The sequence below is a fragment of the Elgaria multicarinata genome, chromosome 2, assembly GCF_023053635.1.
Source record: "Elgaria multicarinata webbii isolate HBS135686 ecotype San Diego chromosome 2, rElgMul1.1.pri, whole genome shotgun sequence".
Lineage (NCBI taxonomy): Eukaryota > Metazoa > Chordata > Lepidosauria > Squamata > Anguidae > Elgaria > Elgaria multicarinata.
This window is the reverse complement of record NC_086172.1, coordinates 62,757,964-62,772,390: the sequence shown is the minus strand read 5'-3', so window position 1 is coordinate 62,772,390 and position 14,427 is coordinate 62,757,964. Positions and strand designations below refer to the sequence as shown.

Here is a 14,427-nt window from a genome sequence, read left to right as displayed (position 1 = left end):
AGGCAGGGGTATCACCACCACAGCCTGACTGAAAGTTATCCCTTTACACACATTTGTTCACACTAATAATTATTTCAGAGTAGTGGGGAAATCACCTCTCTTGTGCTACCAGATAATAGGAAATGCTATTTGCACCTACACAAACTATGCAACTTGTCAGGAAACTATAACCCCTCTTTTATCACAAGAAATGATCAACACACATTTGTGCAGGTCTGCCTGACTCCTACAAGGGAGCCAAAATAAAAATAATAATCACAGAATGCTAGGCAAATATCAGGGCTCTATACAGCTCTGCTGTGATAGGACAAGAAAAAACACCAACACTAGGGTTTAATGGAGTGTTGTCTTTCCATTTGCACTAGGATCTTAAACCACATCCAATGTAGTCTGGAGTCAAAGTCTGGTGCATAAGATATAGACTTTAATCTCCTTTGAGAATCGTAACCTTAGCTCCCATCTTTCTCTAAACTTTTCCAGTAATTAGCAGCAAGGTTAAAGTGAATCATGCAGTGGTGATTCAAGGAACTACTACTAAGAAGAATTGTGAAATTAGACATTAGTGTTAGTGATGGGCAGACTGAATTTTTCAGCATTACTAATGATCAGGAATGACAGTTTTGAATAACCATGAACGGGAGGAGAATTCTTATCTGGTCCTGTTACATATCACCTAGTATACTGGCTTGGAGGCAAAGATCCCCTTGCATGAGTGAAAGGCACTGTTAGGGTATAAGTCTCAGCAAGGCCTTGGAGGTTGCAGCTAGATTTATTTAGAACTGGTTTGGAGTGTCGGAGTTTGAGCGGGCTTATCTCTGTCAGGGTTCTCAGGGTAAGTATAGAAGGGAGTAGTTTCGTTGTCGTCCCTCCCTTAGCCTTGGGGCTGTAAGACTTCTCTGGGAAACTGATAGAGTGTTTAGAAAGGTGGGGGCACTTGTTTAAGGAATCAGATTGTGGCATCATCTTGGTGGGCTGAGCAGTTGCGCTCTGTTTGGACACAGGCATGTTTTACAGGCCAGAGCCCCTGTCTGTCAAGTGGTTTTGAAAGGCCCACGCTTCCTTTATAAGCTGAAGCAAAGGTGAAGAGCCTTTGCTAAGATCATCTTTTGACTCATGGCCTGAAATCCTTCCCTGTTTGAATATATCACCATTTGGGACTTTGAAAGCACTCTGCACATGGACTTTCTCCTATTTGGACTTTGAATTTCTAAGGACTGTGCCATGAAAAGTGTATGAAAAGACTGTGAGGCTTTTCATACACTTGAACTCACATTTGCTGTGGATTGTTTGTTTGTGGTCAGCTAAGTGTAGCGGCAGGCTGGGATTGACTATTGGACTTTTCCTTTGTCGACTCCCAGTTATTGTATTGAACAGCATTTTGACCATACATTATCTTGAAGCCTATAGCTTTCAGACCATCTATCAGCTTTAAATATTTTTGAAATGTGTAACCATTAAGCTTTTCACCATGAAATTTCCCTGAATAAAAGAAGTCACACTGATTGGGAGGGAACGGGAAATGCGCCAGGCACTTCTATACATGCAGAGGAGGTAACAATATATGTCCACCTCTGGCTGCAGACCTTCATGTCCTTCAAATGCCACTCCCAGGGACAGCCCAGAGGAGCGTATAATGACATATCAAGGGCTATGGCTGGGAGGGGAGAAACTCTGCACATAGAGTTCTTTGGAGTCAAGTCTTCATTTGTAAAGTGCTGTGGAATTTTTCAAGGTGCCAAGTTGTATAAGTGGTACCAAACATAAGCATCCTTTTGATAGGCTTAATTTGGAAAACCAGTCGTGCTAATATAATACATCTGAAAAATCACGAGTCCAATGAGACATGTTTATGTCATTAATTCCAAATCAATTTACTCGCTTGAAAAAAATCCCATCCTTGAGTTTATCTGGGAATGAAGCCATTTCAATTCTGTTGAAAGCCACAACCAAATCAGCAGTGTTTCCTCTGTAAGTATAGTGGTGTTCTCTCTCTCTCTCTCTCTCTCTCTCTCTCTCTCTCTCTCTCTCTCTCTCTCTCTCTCTTTAAAAAACTACTCGTCTCTGCTAGCTAGTTCTTGAATTGCAAGGAGCATGGTAATATGAGCATCAAATCTCCTTATTGAATCATCTGTACTATACAAAAAACATTCTGTGGCACAAGGGAAAAACAAAACAAATGGAAAGGTACAGTTATTTGCATGCAAGAATGTTTAGCTAACTAAGCCTTGCAGTGGAATTATTGACATAGTGAGAGGAGACCTAAGAGAAACCAGATTTTGTATTATAAGGAACGTAAATCGGGGTGAAAAGTTACTGGGAACTTATGCCATGGGGTGTTGGAAAGCAGTGGTATGCAATTGGCTGCTAGCCTCTGCACTAGCACATCTGGAGGGCTGGATCAGACTCGATGTAAGAAACACTACATTTTAAAATGTTCACTGAATACCAATGTTTCCCCCACTTAGGCTCCTTATTATGATGACAATAAAGTAGTGTTTAAAAAAATAGTCAAAGGTTTAATCAATGCACTTCTGCCATCTATAATTTAATATCAGCTGCCACACCCATCTTGCATGTGCCATCACCTTTAGTAGCATGGTTGGTCACAATGCCCAAGAGGGCTTCCCTGGTGGCAGTGCCCCATATGTGGAATTACCTGCTCCAAGAGGTCATCTTCCCCTTGATCTGTGTTCTGCTGGCAAGTGAAGGAATTTCTTTTTAAGCAAGCATTTGACTCTGCTGTTGTGCTTTAATGACTGGTTATTGTTTTTATGTATTCTGTAAGCTGCTTTGAGTGAGTCCTTACTTGGAGAGAAAAAGCGGGGTATTTTTTTCTGTTAAATGACAATGAAATGCATAATTTCAGGTGTAGTAAGTATATTTGGCTTTCATGGTAAAGCTCCATGAAAGCCAAATAGCCAGACTTGCAGCCCACCAAATACTGTCCCTGTTCATTAGTTTCAATGAGACATATTGAAATTGTTTATGAATATTGTTATGTGTATGGCTTTCCATATTGTATGTGTACATGAAATAAAGACAACGTTACTGTGGGGAACCTTAAGACAGTTAAGCTACAAAAAAAAATCAGCTGCAGATAAATTTTCCAAACACTCAAAACACTGTATTTTGTTGCTGGAAAATGTGATTTGCATTATTTGGACTGTGGGTTTGTACAAGTATCATCACCATAGCGTCAAGAAAGAATCCTTTCCCACCCTCCATATCCATGCTATGGTGTGACAAGCTGTATACCTTCTTCTTTTCTTCATTCTCAGATCTGTTTTTAAGAGGCTGAGCTGTACTACAAAACTGCAGAAGCACTTATAAAGCCCTTCCCCCCAAAAAATGGACCAGTAAGAAATGCCCTTTCAATATAAAAGTCCAGCAAGAAATTCAATGTCAAAGACCAGCAAGAAATGCCCTTTCCTACTTGAAAGGCTATTCCTTCCTGCAACCACCAAACACTGTACATAAGGAAGTAGTATCACACCACTGGCACCTGATATAGCAAATAGAATAAAGATGTTTTTCTGTGATCTGCAAAAGCCCCCAGTGGATTAGATTCGAGTGACAGCTAGAAATCACATTGAGCTGATACATTTAAAAATGTGTTTCTCTCATGTTTTTGGTAACATCACGAATAGTAAAAAATATATGCTGTTTTATATCACAAAAAGCATATTCTTCTGCAGTAACACTTTTTTGTCTAAACTATGAATGAAACCAGTCACAACTCTCTACTATACTGTGGGGTTACATGCATGTGGATGAACAAATCCATACCCAAGGATTACAGATCACAATTAAACCGTAAAAAATAAACATCAAACCAATTCTTCAATCAATTTTATAAATGGGAACACTAAGGCTGAGAAATATGAGTTCATGGTAGAGAAATAAAAATGCATGAGAGGCTGATAACATGCATAGCAGATAATAGCAGAAAGTAAGAAAAGCCATAGACACATTTGCATTATAATATTAAAGGAATTAAGCATATTGTATTTAGAAAATGTCTACTCATTTTATAGATAAGGAAATTTGAGGATGAGACTAGTCCCAACAGCAATCTGCAGATCCATGGTAGATAATTAAAATGCAAACATTCAATGCCAGTTTAAGACCAGGATTAAGGCTATCTCAACTTGGCTCAAGCTCCACAAATCCAGGAAATTGGAAGCTAAGGTTGACTGGTGTCTTAATTGAAGGCCCCCATGATCAGTAATGATGTTGTGCAATGTCACGAATTGTGCTTGCTTCCAACTTAACCTCCATGCTCACACACTTTCCTTAGACTTTCAAGGCCACATCCAGATGGGAAATGCAGATATCCCTGGTCTTGTATTGACTTATACAGCACCTCAGCCTTACGTATTGCTAGAAGAATCCTCCTTTGAGTTTATACCGTCTCCCACACCACACCACACCACATCACTAGTTGGTGTTCAGGATTTTTACAAGAATTAGTTCTGGCACAGTAAGGATAGAATAGCCCTGCAGTATTTCCAGTTTATGAAACTATAGACCCCTGCAGGATACCTGGAGCAGAATAATACTTTTGGCCCTGAGGAGATACTATAGGAGATTTTAAGGAGCAGTTTTTTATATGGCAATTATGAAGTAGAGGGGGAGATTTGAGAGATGAAAGAGACTGAGGAAACCAAAAACAAACTTAATATTTTAAAAGTACCAACTAGAGAATGCAGTGGAAGAGAGAACTGCAGCCAAATACCGACATACAGCTTTCATCCTGCTGTAGCTCTGAGGTTACAGAATGGTAGGCTGAGTCCTACAGCTGCATTTCAGCTCAGATCTGAGATGAGAGACCTGATTGTTCACTAGTGTTGAATAACTGGTTTAGGGAGCAATCCTATGGCCTCTAGACAGTGCTGGGGAGGGGAGGGGCATAAGAAACATCAGATTCCTAGCTCCAACTTCAGACCAAGCAGTCTGAGCTCCGCATCCCCTACACTGCCCCCTCACAGCAAGCATGGAGAGACTTGCACCAACAAATGCAAACTTAGAGAGGAGCAAAAGGGGATGTATTGGACTTCCTTCATTCCAGGGAAAGGAAGCGGGTAGAGCCAGCAACCATCATATCCATGGCCAACTACAGATTGCCTAGCAGACAGCCAGTAGACTGATGATCTCCCTGACTCTGTAATAAATAACACATTATATATAATCTTGGCTTCAATACATTGCAGCTGCACTTTCTAACAGTATGTTTTTTATATTATGATCTATTATATTACATTATACAAAACCACCTGCTTTCTGGCAGGTTCCCTATGCCTTTACCATGAAAGTGATCATTGGGAAATATGGAGCAAAATGCCACCAGTATGCTGATGACACACAGCTCTACCTGCCTGTGATATCTGAATCAGGTGAGGCTGTGCAAGTCCTGGATCAGTGCCAAAACTCTGTGGTGGGCTGGATGAAGGCAATAAACTGAAGCTGAATTCTGGCAATACAAAAACCCGGTAAGTGGTTCCCAAGTTTGCCTGTTCTGAATGGGGTTACACTCCCTCTGAAAGATCAGGTTCGAATTTTGGGGGTTCTCCTAGATCCATCATTATCGCTGTAGGCCCATGTGGCCGTGGTGGCTAGGAATGCCTTTCACCAGCTTCAGCTGGCTCATCAGCTACAGCCTCCTCTGGACAGGGATAGCTTGGCCACAGTGGTACAGGCATTAGTAACCTCAAGACTGGATTACTGCAATGTGCTCTATGTAGGGCTGCCCTTAAGGCTGCTCCAGAACCTGGAGCTAGTGGAGAACACAGCAGCTCAGCTATTGTCAGGAGCTGACTCTTTTCAGCATGTAACTCCTTTGCTGAGGAAACTGCACTGGGTGCCTACTGGCTACTGGGCCAGGTTTAAGTTTTTGGTACTAGTGTACAAAGCCTCAAACAACTTGGCATCAGGATACCTGAGAGAGCACCTTGTCTTTTACTGCCTTACTGCCTGGTCACTGAGGTCATTGGAGGTCATGTTCCTGGTGGTTCCACATGGACCCTTGACCCAATTAGAGTCCACCAGGAGAAGAACTTTTAGTGTGGTGGCCCCTTCTCTTTGGAACTCCCTGCCCCTGGTGTCAACACTACGCTGCTTCTGGCACCGCCTGTAAATAACGCTTTTCCAGGAAGTATTCGTCAACTGACCAGCCACTGTTTTTATTGGCCCTTTGTTTTAAACTGAACAAATATGATTCTTTCTTTTTACAGTTTTATTCTCATGTGCACCTCTTTGGAATCTATTTTAGATATGGAACGGTACATAAATATTGCAAATAAATAAAAACAATACTTCATCAGATGCAGTGGAGCAAAAACTGCTCTTGCCACACAGTTGCTAAAGGTATGGAAGCCCTGCCAAAACAGGGAAGTAGACGTCCTAGCAGAGAGTGCCCTTAAAGAATGTCTTATTAGAAAACCAGTCTGTAACCACCACATTATTAGTGCCTTAAAGTCCAATTTAATTGAGCTATGTAAAGCCACGGCACACGGCTCCCTTGACAAGCAGGGTAAACTCATTCTGTCCATCATGACACATGCATTCTGCCCCCCCTCCCCCGAAACCTTCACAGTCTATTTATTGGTGGGATTCTAGGCACGTAACACTTCAACTTTTGACCAGACTTCATTATATATCTAAATAGCTTTATGGAAACCATGTTGTTTTTTTAAATTCCCTTCCCTCTCCCCCATTTTGTCTGTGAGAATAACATTCTGGATAAGCGGTATCAATATTTATCTTTTAAAAATAGGATCTTAGGTCTGTATTGCACAAATTGCAATAGCGAATGTATTTGTCTGTGCTGGTTTAAACAAGAATTTCAGGGGCAACCAGCTTTTCATGGTCATTGCTCCTCATTTGTCATTCTGAAAAATCTAATACTAATAGACAAATCCCATATGTTCTAGTGAGCATTCACTATGTTCCAAGGAGCAATAGTTCTTTTGAGCATGGTTTAAAGTATTCAAATAGTACATCTTAAAACCCTGCCCCATGTGCTTCATAACAAAATGCTGCTGTGGATAAAAGTTGCCCAACATGGCACTTCTGACATTTCACTGAACTTTTCCCCAGTGCTGGGTTTCCACAGTGCAGAGATTTGCTGTGTTTAAGTAACGCACCAGATGAATGGGAAAAAACCCACCCCATGTGTTTGATATAGTGCAATCCAAACAAATTCATCCGTTTGAAGCTTGAGAATTTGAACGTAAGAAAACAAGGTGGTTTCATTTTGAATAGTTTGTCATGCTTGGATAATTAAGTTGATTTCTCAACATTTTAGCAGTGGAATTAATTGGGGTCTAGTTGTTTCTCCCACACTTTAGTGTAAATGATTTGTGAGTTCTTTTTTTTAACAATAATAATACTAAAACTACATTTCTTCAAACATTACATTAAGGAGAGTAAGAAAAGAAGGGTCAGTGTGGTGTAGAGGTTAGAGAAATGGAAGAAAACTGGGGAGGCCCAGGTTCAAATCACTACTGCGCAGATCACTACATGCCCCAAATCCACTACTGGGGAACCTAGGGCATGTCGCCATCTCTCAGCCTAACCTAACTCACAGGGTTGTTGCAAGGATAAAATGGGAGGTAAGACATCCTGCATGTCGCCTGCAGCCCCTTGGAGAAAGGAGGGATAAAAATGCAATAATAATAAAAAATGTCAGTGGCTTTTGTGACATGTGGTTTGTTTTCAGGTATTTTTTTTTTTAATGGCAAGACTGCCATCACTCTTCTAGGAGCTTATATTTTCAGATAGCATGTGGTGAACATTATGCTTAATTACGTGTAACAACGGTTTTGAATCTCTAAATCCAATACTAGCAACTTGGCTAGTATAGCCCAAGCTATAGTTCATGTTTAATATTACTGGGTATTACAGGTATTTTACAAAAAGCAAGATTCTGGATCTAGAGATAGGCTTCAATAGTTATTATGTGTGTTTCTCACTATCACCCCTATTTAAAAACAGACACGCTATTTATATTCATAGCATATTATTTTGTCGTTTACTGCAAAATGGCTCTGAGCAGCTACAAACACATGTCCAGATTTTCTCTTGTAAAAAAGAAAAAGGAGGGGGGAGTCTCAGAGTGCCAGCCCATCTTTAATGTTCGGCATTCACAAGACATTGCTACAAAAGTTGTGGCCATGTATAACTTGCCTTGAGGAAAGAAAATGCTTAAAAGTTTCCTTTACTCTTCCCTGCAGTCCATGTGACATTTTCAATCTGGACATCAATAAATAGTAATGATGCGTGCAGAAAAAGAAAGCAAACCAGACATATTCCCTCAAGTAAGAGAGAGGTAATAGCATCAAAAAAAGCGAAAGAACTCACACTAGGGATCTTTTTGCTCTTGCCATCTTTAGTGGAAGCTCCATTCAGCTGCTCAATAAAACTGTAATGTGCTAATTGTTCAGGTCCATCCTCTCCATAATGGCCACAGAGACTGTGCTGGTATAAATCCAAGATTGACATGGGTCTCCCCATAAAGGACTTCCTCACACTATTTTCTTCTTGCTCAGCTAAGGACAGATTTAAAAAAAAACATACACGCACACACACACTTTGTACATTTATTTGAGACTATATGAATCTTAGCATGCTGTGCATTTATTCAACATTTTTAAAAAAATGATTCAGGACAACTGGAAACATTGAGGGATAAGTCTCATCATCATCATCGACAACAACAATGCCCCTCTGATGTTATGAAAGGAATGGGATAATTCAAACTCACAAAGCAAACTGATTCCGGGTTACAATTCAAGCTAATGCTTCATGCTTAAAAAAAAAAAAGAAAGAAAAAAGGAAATTATATGAGATAAGCGCTCCTATTTTTAATAGTAGATAATTTACTTGCTTGAAGTGAAATTGGTAATTTTACTTTAATATAGAGTTTTGAACATTAGTTTAGCTTAAATGTATATCTTAATCGTAATGGCTCATCTGCCCTATATTACTTGAGCACATGTCTAGCTTCTAGCTTTAAATATTCTTTTCTTTCTGCTAATTACATTTTTAGTTTGTCATTCTGCTAATCTTAATTCCTTAAGTGAGAGGTAGAGAGACTATTGGATGAGGTTATACATTTTTATGGCCGTCATGGATTTCACTATCTCCATTAAATACTATGCCTTTCTTATACATTAGTTCCCTATAAAATTCTGCATTTCCTGAAAAAAAAATAGAATGTTCATTTCTAGCATTTAGAAATGAAATGCAAAAATGACAAATGAAAATATATTTTTTATTTAAAGAGTTATCTAGATTTTAAATTGCCTTGTTGTGAAAGTCCTGTTCTTATATTTATAAGTACGAATAGTATTTTGAAAATCAACATGATTCGGCCCAAATTGTGCCACATTGAACATGATCTTAACCATGTTGCAAAAGTAGTTTCCATGAAGTGTACTTAGTATTGCAGCCTGTTGATATACCATGGCTTCACAGATGCAAAATATTATCATAGAACAAAAGTGATGATTACTAATGAAGACATTAGTGGTGGCAGCCCCCTGATTATGGAATGATCTCCCCAGTGAGGCCCACCTGGAGATCACAGTATTATCTTTCTTGTGCCAGGTTAAACTCCACCTCTACTCTCAGGCATTTGGCACCATATTAGAAGGTTTTTAATCTGGTCCTGGGATTTCTTATTATTCATTGTTAAAATTGTGTGTGTGTGTGTTGATTGTTTTTATGTAAACAGTTTTTTACATTTTGTATAATATTGTATTTTTAAGGTTTTTAATTTTTGTAAACTGCCCTGAGATATTTGACTATTGGGTGATATAGAAATGAAAAAAGAAGAAAAGAAAAGAAAAATGGTGTAGACTGTGGTCCAAAGAGTTGACTTGACTTTTACTGACTTGCCTCGAAGGTTCAACACTGTAGTCCAGCCTTCCCCAACCTGGGGCCCTCTAGATGTTTTGGACTTCCACTTCCACTAGGCCCAGCCAGCATGGGCAACGATCAGCAATGCTGGAGTTGTAGTCCAAAACAGCTGGTGGCACCAGATTGGGGAAGTTGCTGTAGTCACTCAATGAGGCAACATAGGGACCAAAACCTCCATGCACCTGTTAGATCTGTCAGACTCAAGAGTAGTGCCAGAGGCACTCACGGCTGGAAAGCCCCTTTCCAAACCCTCTTTGGTTCATGAATGCTACAAGCATGGAGAGCATCACCAGCCTCAACCCTCCCTTCATCAGTTCCTCACTGTAATTTCAGCTAAAGAATAAGTGATTATTTGGGACTGCTTTGTTTCTCTTTCTCTTCAGTTTGGCTGCCTTTCCCTACTCTTGACTGCAGAGACTAGCAGCTGCGCTAGAAAGAAAAAGGAAACAAAACAGCCCAGCGGCCTAAATTTCTTCTTCCGCTCTGGTTGTTGGAATAAAAGTGAGATGCTGCCAGGAAGGTGAGTGACCAGCAGCACTTGCAGCAGCAGCAGCTTCTATCCTCCCAGTGAGTACACAGAAAAGCACTATAATCTTTGACTAGGAGCTTGAAGAAACCCTGCAAAAAGACTCAAATGTTGCTAGCGCAAGAGATGCTTATGAAATTCTTCCAAACGTCTGCTCCCATTTTGGTGTTCCTAACTACCTAATCTTATTTGCAGAGCCACACTGATGACTTAGCCATCTACCATTCTTCTGTGTTTTCCCTTATTGTTTCCGTACCTTTGGTCATATGCTGTCTATTGTAGTTTTCAGTGCACATTTCCTTCCCCATTACAAGTACCCAGTGCACACAAGTGTGTATGTTCACTGATCAAATCACAGCAGAAAAGCCCGCTTCCCGCCCATCTGGAACGGCTTGGGTGGGGGTGGGGCTTTTGCGGGTGGGAAGGAGAAGAGGAAAGACATTCCACGTGCAAAGTGCACATGACATGTGGCTGGGGCAGAGCCTATAAAGGCCAGCCCCACTGAAGCTCGGCATCTTTAGTTTCTGACTTGCTTCCTCCCTCCCTTTAACTAGTATGGGATTAGCCAGTCGCCTCCTTTGAAGGAGGGGCTGAGTAGGAATTTTACCTGCCACGAATTCACAATTGTGCACAGGTTTTTTGCCTACTCCATACTGGAATTATGATTAGCAAAGGGGGAATAAATAGGTGGATTGGATTGACAGGGGTGTGCAGGAATTTGCACGAATTTACAGTAGTGACTTTGAGCACTCTGGCACCTTTTGGTGATTGGCATATCCAGAGGTCCTGCTCCTCAGGAGTTATGCAGCTCTCGTGTCAGGATATGGTTTGCCTTCCTGTCTCATCCACTTGGAGCTGTGCAGCACTGAGTGGGGATGACGCAGGCTGGTCTCCCCACACTTTCAAAGTGTCCCATAAGAGAAGGGGCAAGTTTACCTGACTCCTGACTTTGGAGAGTGGCTCGCCCATAGTGGCATGCTAGGTGCCTGAAGAAAGGATCTAATAGATTCCTGCACCTTCACATTCAGATCCAGAGAGGGGTAAAGTTCCCGTATTTAAATAAAAGGCCCTAGTTTATCCCAAGCTCTGTTGTCTGTGTTTTTATTCCATGCTTCCTTCTCCACTCGCAAAAGAAAGTTGCTGCAATCGCACAGTCACATCAATGTTCTTTTTGCACTGCGATTACATTCATGTACATATGTGCATTAATTAAATAACAGCACATAAAGGAAATGATCATATCAACATTGCTTTTTGCATGGTATTTTATTTAATGTACATATGCCCTTGTGCACATTCAAAACCTCTATGGCGGGGAGATGAGGAGAAATGAAGATTGTGGCAAATCAATTGTGAAAATAATTTTAGAAATTCTACAGGTTAAACTGGAACACAGAGAAGAGCCAACCACAGAACCGAACAGGGGATATTTGTTCATCCCTAATTAGCAGTTGTGTTAGTGATGGACTCTCCTAATCATCCTAAAAGGGCTCGGGATTTTGAATGTTTGACTAGAATACTTGGAAAGCCCCACAAAATACCCCTTGTCATCTCTGCTTTCTTCTTCCACTTCCCTGTGGCAAAAACACACAAACAAAACCTCCTAACCTTTGATAAGGGGGATGGCAGAGCATTTTCATCAACACTTCAAATTTCGTTTTCTCCACCTGGATCCCTGAGAACTCACTACAAATCCTAGGCTTTCTGGCAGGAAAAGATGCTCTGCACATTGATGGGAGCACCTTCCACCAACTCATCCACCTTGCCCAAGGTACTTTTTTTGACGAAGGAAGTAGGAGATAACAGGAGGGCACTTCAGGGGTTCCAGTATAATCAAGGCATGGCCAGTTTGGAGAAGATCATGCCTGCCCTCATTCAGCTCACAATAATTCAAGCAAGGGTATTTGCATAATTGATCACCCATGTACTGAATTATCAATTCACTGTTACACATTAAAAGCAGAGTTGGCCAGCATGTGGCCTTTCAGATGTCGGTAGACTCCAACTCCCAACAGCCCTATCCAACATGGGTAATGGTTAGAGATTATGGGAGTTGTAGTTCAACAACATGTGAAGGGCCACAGGCTGCTATTGGCTTACAATCTCTGAAATATCTAAAAGCATTTCAGGGGCATATGGGGATTTGTTAATAAAACCATCTCCCTTGCTACAGCAAGGGTGACGTATATGTATAAAAAATACTTTTGCGCTAGTCAAGAGATTCTGAAATATAGTGGCTAAAAGACTGAGCTATGAATCAGAAAGTCCCAGGTTTGAATTTCCCTTCTGCCTTGCACATTTTAGGTGAACATAGGCAAGCCTCTCTTTCTCTTAAACAGCTTCCCATTCTGAAATATCTAAATAATACTAATGACCTCATTTATAGAGTTCTTATAAAGGACTGTGAAGCCCTTTGAACACTCAAAATCACTATGTACGCTGTATTATCTATTCCTGTTGTTATTTATTATTGTTGTTACATTATTATCATTATCATTATTGGATTGATTCTGGCATCCACCTCACAGCTAATAGAATACTGTGGAGGAAGAGATCCTTTATTCCAGCAATTGGTTGCAGGGATGTGCACATAGCCCTAACAGACCGTATTCCAATGTGCACAGTTGAACAAACAATTAGCTATGACATCACTGAACTACCTGCTTGAAGGGCCACTGAATATTGGCACCCATCCAATTCTACAATTAGTGATCAGCTACATGCTGAGCAGGAGGATAACTGCTTGGGGCCACTGCAAATATGTTGTTATTTCTCTAATACAGTAGGTCTTTTATATCAGAATATTGATTTTGGAAACATTTCAGAAGTGCTTAATTAAGTCACTGCAGAATCTCAGAAGAGAGTGTTTTATTTAATTGTGAGGCAAAATAATTATCCCCCAATTTTCTTTTCTCTCAAAACAGTCCCCCTTGGATCAAATCCACTTGCTACAGTCTAGCCTGTAATCTTCACATCACTGAATCTTCTCATATGTCCTTCAGTTAGTCAAAAATGTTCTTAATTTAATGGCACTTGTGCAGGATTTTTTTTTTTAAAAAAAGCAATCTTTCTTCTGCCCAAATGGAGAAAATCTGGGGGCTTACTTTGGTACCACTAGAAGCAGTAAACAATAATGTAACATGGTGACTGAGCAAAAAAGCCCTATGTGGTCTGAGAACATCTCTCAGCTTAGAGCCAAAAGTCCACTGTGAGAAAGTGATAGTGAACAGAGCATTGCTTCTTCTCAGGAGGCATATCTAAACGTTTTTGTTACTTCTTCTGATGAATGACACACATTGCTCCCTCCACCTTCTATAATTGAGGGGTAATTCACAAATCTGGTGTGGGAGTCACTACGCATGCTGACTTTGAGGTGACAAGTGTGGAAGAATCCATATGGAGGCCTGTGGCACACACAAAGATCTGTACACAATGACTTTTAGCCATTCCAAGCAGGACTGGCCAACTGCTCTCAGCGGTGTGACATATCAATATGCATATGATTTTGTGTGCTCTTGACCTGTGTATAACTGCCTCTGATACTTGTGGCTGTAAGTCAACATGAGATACGCTATGAAAGACCACATCTGAACTCCTAGACGTTTTCAGTGTACTTAGAGACTGAGAGCATGAAGAGCCATCATGATTAACTTGAAGTATCTCTTTCAGAAACATCTCCAAGATTAATCTAGAGTGGGATAGGCAACTTGTGACTTTTCAGATGTGGCTAGACTGCAACTCCCATCAGGCTTAGCTAACAGCCTGTAGCAAGCATGATGGGAGAAAGTCCAAAAACATCTAGAGGTCCTCAAGTTGCCCACCCCTGATGTAGTTATACCTGTATATTCCTGACATGTAAAATAACACACAAAATAGGAAAAAATGGCATGATCAGTAACTATATTCACAATGGATCAAACTTCATTAGCCTTCTCATGCTCTGGGATGAATTTGTACTGAAAATTTGCACTGAAAAGTATATA

General features: G+C 40.5%; 1 protein-coding gene across 3 annotated transcripts in view; it reads right to left on the bottom strand.

Moving 5' to 3' along the window:
* Nucleotides 1-14,427, bottom strand: part of NCKAP5 (NCK associated protein 5) — a 640,533-nt gene that overhangs the window by 38,795 nt on the left and 587,311 nt on the right. For 2 of the 3 annotated variants that reach the window (XM_063116607.1, XM_063116608.1), the window contains one exon: nt 8,359-8,546. The exons of the other annotated variant lie outside the window; for it this stretch is intronic. In XM_063116607.1, coding sequence (XP_062972677.1) covers nt 8,359-8,546 — 188 coding nt within the window. The remainder of the gene's footprint in view (nt 1-8,358; nt 8,547-14,427) is intronic. 3 annotated transcript variants of the gene reach the window in all.